The 12,954-nt window shown below is 52.2% G+C and overlaps 1 protein-coding gene across 1 annotated transcript; it reads left to right on the forward strand.

Moving 5' to 3' along the window:
• The first annotated feature begins 54 nt into the window (after positions 1–54).
• On the forward strand, positions 55–8,793 carry ZNF668 (zinc finger protein 668). The gene is made up of 3 exons (XM_034988819.1): positions 55–139; positions 6,248–6,922; positions 7,471–8,793. Exons 2-3 carry the CDS (start codon positions 6,270–6,272, stop codon positions 8,681–8,683), a joined length of 1,866 nt encoding a protein of 621 aa, XP_034844710.1. The 5' UTR covers positions 55–139; positions 6,248–6,269; the 3' UTR covers positions 8,684–8,793.
• Positions 8,794–12,954: the final 4,161 nt, after the last annotated feature.

The raw sequence follows: 12,954 nt of genomic DNA on the forward strand, positions 1-12,954 counted from the left end.
GCCCACTTCCGCTTGCCGGCCCCGCCTTCCCCCCTCCCCCCGCTGGGTCCTAGCGCCTGCCCCTCCCTGGCAGTGTCCCGGGCTCCGTCGGCGAGAGCAGCTGCCGCTGACGCCACGGAGCCAACCCAAGTTCGTTAAGGTAGGAAATGCCGGCGGGAAGCCGCGGGGACCCCTGGGCCGCTCCAGCGCGGACGCAGTCCGAGAGGCCTCAGTTTCCCTCTGGGTGCAGAGGGCGGATGGAGTTGGCCTGGCGCGAGCAGCGCGGGCGGGGCGGGAGGAGTGCGGCCCCGGGAGGGCGCCGGCGGGCTCCGGCCCAGCGGGTCCTAGAACCCGCCGGCTGTCCCCGCGGGCCGGCTGCTGCGGACTCCTAGGCTCGGCCGGCGCGGCTGTCTGCCTCGCACGGTGCGGGCCTTGGGGGTCCTAGAGCCCGCCATGTTGCGGGCTTTTGTCCCAGGCGCGCGGCCCGCCTAACAAGGTCCCCGGCGCCGGCGGCACCCCTCCCCGGCCGAGGTGCTAGTCGCCCCTCCCGCGGTCCTAGAGAACGCCATCTTGCAGGCCTTTGTCCAGCGTCCGGCCCTTGGCCCATTCATTTGTTCATTCTCTCATTCTTCGTTCACTCCTTCTTGACTCGTTCTCCGAGGCCACGTTTTCCTAGCCTTCCGAGACGAGTCAGCCCAGGGCTCTGCCCTGCGGGGCTGTCTGGTGGGGGCGCCGACGTGTAGATAGTTGCTGGGAGCTGGAGGCGCAGGGTTTCTGCAGCTCTAGGCCCCTTCTCAGTGCGTCTCTTAGGCCCTAAAGCCCTTCAATCTCCCACGTACCTCAGAGATCCCATTTTACTGATGAGAAAACTGAGGCCCAGAGCGCCGTGGCGTCCTTACCTCTACTGCCTATTAAGCATTCTTGAGGGCACTGAGGAAGGGGGTGTTTGAAGGATGCAAAAGAGTTTTTCCCATGGGAGAAGGCAAGCAAGGGCTCCCGAGGCAGAGAGAACTGCAAGTGGAGATGCATTTAGGTGAGAAAGTTTGAGAATTGAGGCTGGGGCTTAGTTTGCTGTTGGGAGGGGGACACTGCCACTGGAGCTGAGGCTGAAAAAGTAGGTGAGGATTAGGTTGTGAACTGACCAGCTTGGAGGCCTAGGAGATGATTAGCCCTCACTTCCGCACAGTTTACAGTTCCCCATTCACCATCTCACCAGGTCTCATGGCCGGTGAGGCCTTATTGATGTCTACTTGCGTACACATGGGGAGACCAAGGTGCAGAGGGGATGAAAAGTAATTCCTTTTTTACCTCATCCCAGCTCGCAGGGTCCTAGCCTAAGCTGTCTGGGAATGAAATCAATGCATCTCTGGCATTTACAGCCTGTTCAGGCCACAGGCCTGCCTCTCCCTCCTAAGCCAGTAGTGAAGCAAAGACAAGCCTCCCTCACCAGAGCAACGAACCCACTGTGGGATACTGGGTGGTATTTGGACCTTGTGAACTTGGAAAGGCAGAGAAATTCAGTTAATAAATAGTTGTTTAGAGATATTCTCACAAACCCCTACTGTGGAGGAGGCAGAGGCAATAGACCTGGGTTTGAGTTCTGTCTTAGAGGTTGATTCATTCACTTTGTTTTGGGGCATCAGCCATAGTTCTAGGTGTAGAGGATACCAAAAAAAATGAAGGTTCCTGGCTCTTTGCCAGCCTAGACCCTGGTGCTGGAGACAGAGAATTAATAATCCAGCCATAAAATGTGTAAATGCACCAAAGCAACCATCAGGACAGAAAGCAGAAGTTTGAGAGCCAGACCACCTGACTTTGAATACTGGCTGTGTCCACGCCTTCATGTCTGTGTGCCTCAGTATCCTTGTCTGTAAAATGGCAGAAATAATACTGTTTAACTTAGTCTGTTCAGGCTATGCATAACAACAACAACAAAACCCCAGGTGCGGGCCCGTTAAGCCCCAGACTAAAGGGGCTTAAACAACAGAAATTTATTTCTCACAGTTCTGGAGGCTGGGAAGTCCGAGATCACGATGCTGGCGAATTCAGTTCCTGGTGAGGACTCTCTTCCTGGCCTGTAGATGTCCACCCTCTTGTTATATCCTCACATGGCCTTCTCCATGCATGCGCGCATTCAGTCCATAAGAAATTTCTAGGCAGTTGTGAGGCTTAGCTTGAGGAGTACCCACAAAATGCATAGAATGATACCTGGCCCGTGGTAAGCTTGCAGAGAATGTTATCCTAATGAGCGCCATATGGGAAACTAAAGAGGAGGGGATAGTGATTAGCAAGAATACAAACAGCATTAAGAAAGGTGGTCAGGAGGGGCGCCTGGGTGGCTCAGCCATTAAGCATCTGCCTTCGGCTCAGGTCATGATCCCAGAGTCCTGGGATCGAGCCCCGCATTGGGCTCCCTGCTCAGCGGGAAGCCTGCTTCTCCCTCTCCCACTCCCCCTGCTTGTGTTCCCTCTGTCGCTGTGTCTCTCTCTGTCAAATAAATAAATGTTTTTTTTTAAAAAAGAAAGGTGGTCAGGAGGGGCACCTGGGTGGCTCAGTTGGTTAAGCGACTGCCTTCGGCTCGGGTCATGATCCTGGGGTCCCAGGATCGAGTCCCACATCAGGCTCCCTGCCCAGCAGGGAGTCTGCTTCTCTCTCTGACCCTCCCCCCTCTCATGCTCTCTCTCTCTCTCACATAAATAAATAAAATCTTAGAAAAAAAAAAGAAGAAGGAAAAGTGGTCAGGAAAGCCTTCTTTGAGGAGGTGACAGGGGGCTGAGGCCCAAATGAAATCAAAGAGATAGCTACACAATGATCCTTGGGGAACAGTGGTTCTGGCAGAGGGAGCCACTAGTACAAAGGCCCTGAGATGGAAAGGAATTTCACTCTTTTTTTTTTTTAAGATTTTATCATTTATTTGACAGAGAGAGAGAGGGAAAGCACAAGCAGGTGGTGGGGCAAAGGGAGAAGCAGGCTTCCCAGTGAGCAGGGAGCCGGATGCGGGGCTCGATTCCAGGCCCCTGGGATCATGACCTGAGCCAAAGGCAGATGCTTAACCAATTGAGCCACCCAGGCGCGCCATAGCTCTTTTTGGAAAAGAAAGGGAGCCTGTGTGGGTAGAGCCTCGTAAGACCACAAAGAGGAGTGGGAGGTGAGGTAGCCTTCCACATGGAAAAGATAGAGGTCTTTGTCCTAGGAACAGTGGAAAATCTCCTGATCTGGCTCATAAACCTGAAGTAAATACAGACTGGTAGAGAAAGAACCCAGCCCAGGGGCCTGAAGACTTGGATTTGAGTCTGGCCTCTTGACTAGCTTGGTGTCCTTATACAAGTGTTTTCCCTTGGTGGGGGGGCAGAGGGCGGGGGGGGGGGGGGGGAATCTCCATATCTGAAGAGAGGCCTAGTAAAAATGGCTCTCTCTTAGAAGCTTTGTGAAGACCTAAGGATGTGTCTTTGGTTCTTAAGTGTTAAGTGTTGGCTGTCATGACCCCAAGAGCGTGTTTAAAGTACAGATTTCTGAGTCCAACCCCATACTCTCTGGATGATTATTCTCACGCAGGGGGTTCACAGACCTGACTTGGAGAAACATCAGTCTAGGGAGTGGTGGGTGGAAGAGTCCTTAGTAAACAATGAAGTGAGGACCTAATGGTGGGATTTTAGATAGGGGCCTGGCCTACATGGTCCCCTGCTTTTCATGGAGCTGGGCACCTGCTGCAACCAACCTGGTGCTTCCCTACCTTTTCCCCCAAGGAAGTGCTTTAGGAGGAGAGATGTACACCTCCAGCTATCTGATTTCTGGTTCACAGATAGGAACACTGAAGCCCAGAGCTTAGAACCCAGGGGTCAAGCCCTCTGAGAGGGAAACAGAAACATAAAGGGTGCTGGGTTCTGGCCTCAAGGCAGTTCCACAGGGATGAGAGAACATGAAGATGTGGCCTGAACTCTGGGTTCTGGTCAGTGTAGGGCCGGCCGAGGCAGCAGACAAGTCTGGGGGGCCCAGACAGCTGATAAAGATCCCAGTAACTCAAGGCAAGTTAAACACCTGGATTCAAGTCCCAGCTGTGAGTCTAGCTTTGTGACCATGGGCTAGTCACTAAACCTCTTGGAACCTCAGTTCATTTGTTTGTAAAATGAAGACAAGAATCTCTATCTCAGGAAGCTGTGAGAGAAATAAGGTAGCATGCTCAGCAAAGTGTCTGGCTCTAAGAAGACTCTCAATAATTGAGGGCAGTTATTCATATAACTCAACCAACACTGTGAAGTAAGTACTATTATTACCTCCATTTTTCAGATGAGAAAATCGAGGTACCATGGCATGAAGTAAATGGCACAAGGTCACAGCTAGGAAGTGAGTGAGGCAAGATTGGAAGCCAGGCAGTTAGTTTGGCTTCAGAGATGGGACACTTAACCACAGTGCTACATTGTTTCTCTGGGCTTCAGTTTCCTTCTCTGTAGAAAAGGAATCTATATAATAGAACTCTTCTGGTGCTGTTGATGTGAAGTTTGAGTTAATACATGTAAAGAGCTTAGGATACTGCCTTTATTAACAAGAGCTCAGTAAATAGGAGCTATCATTTTTATTAAAGGGAAACTTTATCAGTCAGACTTTCCAGAGATGGTCTGGAAAGGAGGTAGTGACTGCCTCATCCAGAGATAGGGAAGGATCCGCTGGGATTTCTAGGGGGAATTCAAGCCACGGGGAAGGTTAGGCCTCATGCCCTTTAATTCACCTTCCAGTCCCAGCACTTAGTGGGAAAAGTGTGGGGGGTGGGGGGAACAAACTGAGGTTAGAACAAAGTTGTGTGGGATTGGGGCCAAAAACCAGAGGGGAGATGCAGGAAGAGCATCCTGGGGAAGTGGGGCTCAAAGGAAGGATTGGTGGGATTTGTAACAGCCAGGAGGGACCTAGGAGCTTGCATGGTGTGATGGAAGTCATGGAAGTTATTGAGCAGGGGACAAAGTATGACATGATACTTTATGAAGAAGATTCTGGCTGCCTGTACACATAGCATATTATGTGTCTAGGGGCAGGGGACTGGGGCAGGGCCACTGGGCAGAAGGATACTGACTCTAAAGATGCAGCCCTTGCCACTTACCCCAAGGGCTCCTGTGGGTCATAACTTGGAAGCCACCAGCCCCTGAGGTATACAGATGAGGAAACAGGCCTAGAAAGGAGTACTAGACTCAGGTCTCCTTCTTCCCAGCCTAGCTTCTGGACCCACCTGGCTCCCTCCCCTGCCTATAGCAGCATCCTTACCCCCTCACACTGGCCGCCCCCCAGCAGCTGCTGCTGAGTACTCCCTAAGTGGATCTGCCCATAATCCTCTTCTTTTCATCCCCTTGGGAGGATGAGCTGGTGTTAAGACTAATGCAGCCATTAATCCTATTTCCTCCCAGCCATGATCCCCAGGAGCAGCTGGGTGGAGGGTGTCCGGGCACTGAATGAGAAAGACTAACTAGAGCGCGTGCCCCAGGAGGCCAGGCTAAATCAGACATATCTATTATGACTGAGACACTCCTAACTGCTAGCAATGGCTCAAGCTGCCTTGAGGGTAATGAGTTCCCCATTACCAGAGCTATGGGAACAGGAGCCCAACAGCAATTCCAGAGCAGAGGGTGGACCAGGATTCCTGCCTGGGGTGGAGTCCCTTCCAGCTGTGCAAGGCCAGAACTCTGTGCAAACAGTTGCTGCCTCTGACTAACCAGAGGGGAAAGACAAAATCCATACACTGGGGACCTATTGCTTCGGACAGACGGTGCCAATTACCAGTTAGCCCACTAATTCTGCCTTCTTCCGGACCTACCTCTGTCTTCCCTGGGCACTTGGCAACCTTCAGGCCAGACCCACATCCACATAGCCTCTGTGTCTGCAGCCCTGCATAGGACCCTGTGCCCTGGCACAAGGCCTTGGCCGCTGAGCTGAGGAAGGAAGATGGTGAGATGAATGGAACCTGGGCCTTCTGGGAATGCTACAGCATTTGGAGAAGCCCAGAGGCTGGGGAGAGAAGTACAGGTGGACATTTTGATGACGCCAACCTCCTCTCTTGGCCCCTCTGAGGTTACCTGGTCCAACTTCTTTCATCAATGAACAGACCAGAGAGGAAACTCGAGAGCAGAGTGTAAGAGCCAGGAATGTTTGGAAGGAAAGATATGGCCATGCCTGGTGAGAGAAATGCAGATAAGACAGAGCTCCCCTTTGAGGCCTTAGCAAGGAGAGGCCTTGGAGATCTGCAAAGGCATGCGGCTTGTGTCTAACTTTGCTTCTTTCCTAGAGAAGTTCCGCCCATTGGAGCCATGGAGGTGGAGTCTGCCGAGGCCCGGCCCTCTGCCCCCGCCCCCGGCTACAAGCGCTCCGGTCGCCGCTACAAGTGCCTGTCCTGTACTAAGACATTTCCAAATGCGCCTAGGGCAGCGCGTCACGCTGCCACACATGGGCCTGTAGACTGCGCAGAAGAGGTGGCGGAAGGGAAGCTGAAGCCGGAGACAGAACCCAAAGCAGAGGATGCTGGCGGGGACAAGGTGTCAGGTGCATCGGCTAAGCCTCGGCCTTATGCATGCCCGCTGTGCCCCAAGGCCTACAAGACGGCACCCGAGCTGCGCAGTCACGGCCGCAGCCACACTGGCGAAAAGCCCTTCCCTTGCCCCGAGTGTGGCCGCCGCTTCATGCAGCCCGTGTGCCTGCGCGTGCACCTGGCCTCGCACGCTGGCGAGCTGCCCTTCCGCTGCGCTCATTGCCCCAAGGCCTACGGCGCGCTCTCCAAGCTCAAGATTCACCAGCGTGGTCACACGGGCGAGCGGCCCTACGCTTGCGCCGACTGCGGCAAGAGCTTCGCCGACCCTTCGGTGTTCCGCAAACACCGGCGCACGCACGCGGGCCTGCGGCCGTACGGCTGCGAGCGCTGCGGCAAGGCCTACGCGGAGCTCAAGGACCTGCGCAACCACGAGCGGTGAGGGCGCTGTGCTGTGGCTGATCCGGGCTGGGGAGAGCTTCGGGAAGCCGGCCAATGGGGCGGAGGTGGGGCAAGGCTGCCCTGTGACCAATGGGAACAGGGGTTGAGTCTCAAAGAGTGAAAAGAGCCAATGGAAGATGAGGGGGGCGGGGCTGTAGGGCGAGCCGAGCGCACGAACGCGAGAAGCGGGTACCCCAGCTGGGCCGGGGGCGGGGACGACTGCGTTGGAAGCCAGCCCTGGAGGATTCCGCTGGGATCTAATTGGCCTGGGTCCCTGGACAGCTGGAAAGGGGGCAAGGCCGGAAGTCGTGCCACCCAGAGGATCTCTGGTTGGAGGCCCGTAGGTGGGAGTGGAGCCTGGCCTTTGGTGTGCAGAGAGGGGGTCTTATCTGGGATCTAGACAGCCAGTCTGAAGGTTTCTTACTCCGGGGTGCTGCCCTGTGGTCCCCAGGGATGTTAGGAGCCCCTACTGTACAGGGCGGACAGGCAGCAGGGGTCAGGTGATAGGCCTGCCACCTTCATGTCTGGTCCTGCGTCCTCCACAGGTCCCACACCGGTGAGCGCCCCTTCCTCTGCTCAGAGTGCGGCAAGAGCTTCTCCCGCTCATCCTCGCTCACGTGCCACCAGCGCATCCATGCGGCTCAGAAGCCCTATCGCTGTCCAGCCTGTGGCAAGGGCTTCACGCAGCTGAGCTCCTACCAGAGCCATGAGCGCACCCACTCCGGCGAGAAGCCCTTCCTGTGCCCGCGTTGCGGCCGCATGTTCTCCGACCCCTCGAGCTTCCGGCGCCACCAGCGGGCGCACGAGGGCGTGAAGCCTTATCGCTGCGAGAAGTGCGGCAAAGACTTTCGGCAGCCGGCAGACCTGGCCATGCACCGGCGGGTGCACACGGGTGACCGGCCGTTCAAGTGCCTGCAGTGTGACAAGACGTTTGTGGCGTCTTGGGACCTCAAGCGCCATGCGTTGGTGCACTCGGGCCAGCGGCCCTTCCGCTGTGAGGAGTGTGGGCGAGCCTTCGCCGAGCGAGCCAGTCTCACTAAGCACAGCCGGGTGCACTCGGGCGAGCGCCCCTTCCACTGTAACGCCTGCGGGAAGTCCTTCGTGGTATCATCAAGCCTGAGGAAGCATGAGCGGACCCATCGAAGTAGCGAGGCCGCAGGGGCGCCCCCACAGCAGGAGCTGGTAGTGGGGCTGGCACTGCCAGTCAGCGTGGCAGGCGAGGGCTCCACGGCCCCGGCAGCAGGTGCAGGGCTAGGGGACCCCCCAGCAGGGCTGCTGGGGCTGCCCCCGGAATCAGGTGGTGTGATGGCCACCCAGTGGCAAGTGGTGGGCATGACGGTGGAACATGTGGAGTGCCAAGATGCTGGGGTTGGGGAGGCTCCTGGTCCCTTGGGGGGAGCAGGCGAGGTGGGGGGCGAGGAGGTTGATGAGAAGCCACCGCAGTTTGTGTGCCGGGAGTGCAAGGAGACGTTCTCCACGCTGACGTTGCTGCGACGGCATGAGCGCTCGCACCCAGAGCTCCGGCCCTTTCCGTGCACCCAGTGCGGCAAGAGCTTCTCTGACCGGGCAGGGCTGCGCAAACACAGCCGCACCCACAGCTCTGTGCGCCCCTACACCTGCCCCCACTGCCCCAAGGCCTTCTTGAGTGCCAGTGACCTGCGCAAGCACGAGCGCACCCACCCTGTGCCCATCGGGACCCCCACGCCCCTCGAGCCCCTTGTGGCTTTGCTAGGAATGCCTGAAGAGGGGCCTGCGTGAGGCCCATCGTCCCCTCCACTTCACTCCCAAGAGCCCAGACCTCACAGGGTGTCTCCTGAACCTCTCTGCCCCAGCTCACTCTTTAGACTCCAGATCCCTGCCCCCCCACCCCCCCACCCCCACCCCAGGCAGCTAGCTCTCCTTGCCAACAAAGAGCTGGGGACAATGGAGGCGGGCAGCAGCTGTTGAGAGACACGTGTGGTTCTGAGTAACACTCATTAAAGCATTTCACTTTGACACTGGGCTGTCTTCTGTTTTTTGGTTGGGGAAAAGGGAGTGGGAGTTTGGGCATCCAGTAAGGTTCAGTGGAGACCCCTAGACTGACAGATTAGAAACTAGAAGAGTCTTTGGCTGCATTGTTTCCCAATGTATATTTTCAGAATGTCTTGACAAAGGGTTCCCTGGTCAAGGAAGTACAGGACGTTCCCTGTGCTCTTCTTGGGGTTTGTTGGTGATCAAAAGTGTATTAAAGTCATTGAGAAGTCCAACAATGAACAAATCTATTTGTCTTTGTTTAGGCCATAGTTATTTCATCATGGAAACCTCTTATTGAGTAGTTCTATCCTTTTACAGAAAATACACCGAGGTCCAAAATTAGAATATTTCCTGCATACTGCAATAACAAACTAGAAAACCCACTTGGGGGACAAAGGAGTTCCATTCATAGTAACAACAAAACCCATAAACTATGAAGGAATAAACCTCACAAGAAACATGCAAAACATATATGAAGAAAATGGTATCATCCTAAAGGTTATAAACCCTAACTTTTGGAGTTATTAGGTTATAAACCCTAACTGAATGGAGACATACCATGTACCTGAATGGAAAGACATTAAAAATGTTGATTCTTCCTAGTTTAATCCTTAGAGTCATTGTCATCCAAAAAGGTTTTTTGTTTTTTTAAAGATTGTTTGTTTGTTTGTTTTAGAGAGGGCATGCGTGAGTGGGGAGGGGGCAGAGTGGCAGAGAGAGAGGAGAGAACCTCCAGCCGACTCCACACTGAGCATGAAGACCGACTTGGGGCTCGATCCCTGAGATTGTGACCAGAGCCTAAATCAAGAGTTGAAGGCTTAACAGACTAAGCCACCCAGGCACCCCCAAAAAGGTTTTTAATAGAACTTAAAAGCCCAAAATTCTATGTAATACATATTTGAGGTGATGTATCTGACACACTAGATAAATAGCAACACACTGAAGTTAAAACAGGTTATTACTGGCACAAGAATCCATTAGCCAATGGGGTGGGGGAGAAAGGTTTAGAAACTGCCCTATTTCTGGGAATTTAGTTTATGATAAATGTGATTATTTAAATCAGTGGAGAAAGATAGGCTGTTAAATTATAGTCATATCCATATTCTGGAAGGCTACACAACTTTTTAAAGAACAAAAAGAAGGCCCATGTTTAATGTGAATTGGTATAACCTTTTGGGAAGATGATTTGATCATGTTTATTAAAAAGTTAAATTCATATACTCTATACCTTGGCAAGCACACGTCCACGAATTACACCACAGAGTTCTTTTTCCACTTCCATGTTCCATCGGCAAAATTGAAGATAAGAATGTTCAGTGCAGGGGCGCCTGGGTGGCTCAGCCATTAAGCATCTGCCTTCGGCTCAGGTCATGATCCCAGGGTCCTGGGATCGAGCCCCACATTAGGCTCCCCGCTCTGTGGGAAGCCTGCTTCTCCCTCTCCCACTCCCCCTGCTTGTATTCCCTCTCTCACTGTCTCTCCCTGTCAAATAAATAAAATCTTAAAAAAAAAGAAAAGAGGGGCGCCTGGGTGGCTCAGTTGGTTGAGCAACTGCCTTCGGCTCAGGTCGTGATCCTGGAGTCCCGCGTCGGGCTCCCTGCTTGGCAGGGAGTCTGCTTCTCCCTCTGACCCTCCCCCCTCATGTGCTCTCTCTCTCTCTCTCAAATAAATAAATAAAATCTTTAAAAAAAAAAAAAGAAAAGAATGTTCAGTGCAGCAAAATTTGTGATAACCAGGAATACCCTAAATGTCCATTAGCAAAGGACTAATTAAATAAGGCTAGCCGCTGTAAAATATATTCTGCAGCTATTTTTTAAAAAAATGAGGCTTATTAACCCATGTGGTTGAAAGATATCCCAAAAATATGTCAAGTGAAAAAAATAAAGTGCAAAGCAGTGTAATTAGTATACTCCCATCTGGGCTTAATTACACCTTAGTACTCAAATTCCTATAGAATATTCTTAGAAGGACACTCAAGAACTGATTTTGGATTATAAAGTCCAGCCACTAGGGCCTTCCTGATTTATAAGCCAAAATGAAGCCAAAGGTCAGAGTGAACCAGATCCTCCTTTCCATGCTCTTATCTCTAGACTTGCTCTTACCAACTCCAGACCAAGTTGACAGCCTCAGGAAGTGACCAGTGGGCAGCCCCTCTCCAGGCCCACAGGCCAGTCAGAGGGGACTTTGTAGCTGGCAGTGTCGGGACTGTGAACCCCAGTAGCTCCAGGAACAGGAGTATCAAGTATTCCCTTGACATCAGGGACCTCACTCACAGTTGTCGTGCCTGGTCCTCAGACATTAGCTTTAGAAAGCATTCTTATTCCTGCTCTCCATCTCAGGACAAGGGGGCCACATGGCAACAGCAGGGAGCAGGGTGTCGTGGGCTGCAGGAAGAGACACCAGTTTGGCCAAGGACATTCACTGCCCAAAGCAGGACAAGCACTGACCCCAGGCTTTCTGCCTGTCCAGGCTGGAACCAAAGACTGACAGGGTCCAGGAAAGAAACAGACTGGACTGGGGTATTGGAAACAGGGGGATTTTGGTTACTACCAACTTGCTTTGTGACCTTGAGCAAGATCCATATACCCTAATTAATCAATAGATACCCATGGGTATCTATCTACAATGAAGGATGAAGTGGGTCGCATGGATGGAACAGCCTCTCTTCCCTTTCTGAGACCAGACAGTACACCCATGCCTTGGTCCCCCTTCTCTGCTACCCCAGGCATCCTATACCCCAGTTCCCGCTCCTTAAGGACTCAGATGGTCTGACTTTTCTTTTTTTTTTTTTTTTTAAGATTATATTTATTTATTTCTTTGACAGAGAGAGACACAGCGAGAGAGGGAACACAAGCAGGGGCAGTGGGAGAGGGAGAAGCAGGCCTCCCGCAGAGCAGGGAGCCCGATGCGGGACTCGATCCCGGGACTCCAGGATCATGACCTGAGCCGAAGGCAGACGCTTAACGACTGAGCCACTCAGGCGCCCCGACGGTCTGACTTTTCTAAAAAATTATTTTAACAGCTTTATTAAGATAATACTTACATGCCATAAAATTAATCCGTTTAAAATATCCAATTCAGTGGTTTTTAGTATATTCACAGGGTTATCGAACAATCTAATTTTAGAATAGTTTCACCCGCTTGAAAGAAATTCCACACCCATTAGCTGTCACTCCCTATTGTCCCCAACCCCATTTCCTTTCCCTCAGCCCTGGTCAATCACTAATCCACTTTCTATCTTTCTGGAGTTGCCTCTTGTGGACAATTCGTGCAAACAGAATCATACAATATGTGGTCTTTGTAACTGGCCTCTTTCACTTCCCACAATGTTCTCAAGGTTCAGCCATGCTGTAGGACCTGTCAGTACTCATTCCTCCTCACTGCTGAATAATATTCCATTGTATAGAGATACATGTTTTTCGCTTATTTTTTATTTATTTATTTTTTTGAGAGAGGGAGGGGCAGAGAGGGAGAGAGAGAACCTTTTTTTTTTTTTTAAAGATTTTATTTATTTATTTGATAGAGAGCATGAGAGGGGGGAGGGTCAGAGAGAGAAGCAGACTCCCTGCTGAGCAGGGAGCCCGACGTGGGACTCGATCCCGGGACTCCAGGATCATGACCTGAGCCGAAGGCAGTCGCTCAACCAACTGAGCCACCCAGGCGCCCAGGAGAGAGAGAACCTTAAGCAGGCTCCACAGCCAGTGCAAGAGCCCAGTGAGGGGCTTGATCTCACAACCCTGAGATCATGACCTGAACCAAAGTCAAGAGTCCCACGCTTAACCAACTGAGCCATCCAGGCACCCCATGGAGATACATGTTCTAATCCATTCATCACTTGATGCACATTTGGGTTTCCATTGTTTGTCTACTGTGAATAATGCTGCTATGAACATTCAGGTACAAGTTTTTATGTGGACATGTTTTTCTTTCTTTCTTCCTTCCTTCATTCATTTTCTTTCTTTCTTTTCTTTTCTTTCTTTCTTTCTTTCTTTCTTTCTTTCTTTCTTTCTTTCTTT

This window comes from Mirounga leonina, unplaced genomic scaffold (assembly GCF_011800145.1).
Source record: "Mirounga leonina isolate KUSES-001 unplaced genomic scaffold, KU_Mleo_1.0 Mir_454, whole genome shotgun sequence".
Taxonomy (NCBI): Eukaryota; Metazoa; Chordata; class Mammalia; order Carnivora; family Phocidae; genus Mirounga; species Mirounga leonina.

Coding starts and splice junctions, on each gene's coding strand:
- ZNF668 (XM_034988819.1), top strand. CDS start 6,270: ATGGAGGTGGAGTCTGCCGAGGCCCGGCCCTCTGCCCCCGCCCCCGGC. Junction 6,923..7,470: donor GACCTGCGCAACCACGAGCG/GTGAGGGCGCTG, acceptor CGTCCTCCACAG/GTCCCACACCGGTGAGCGCC.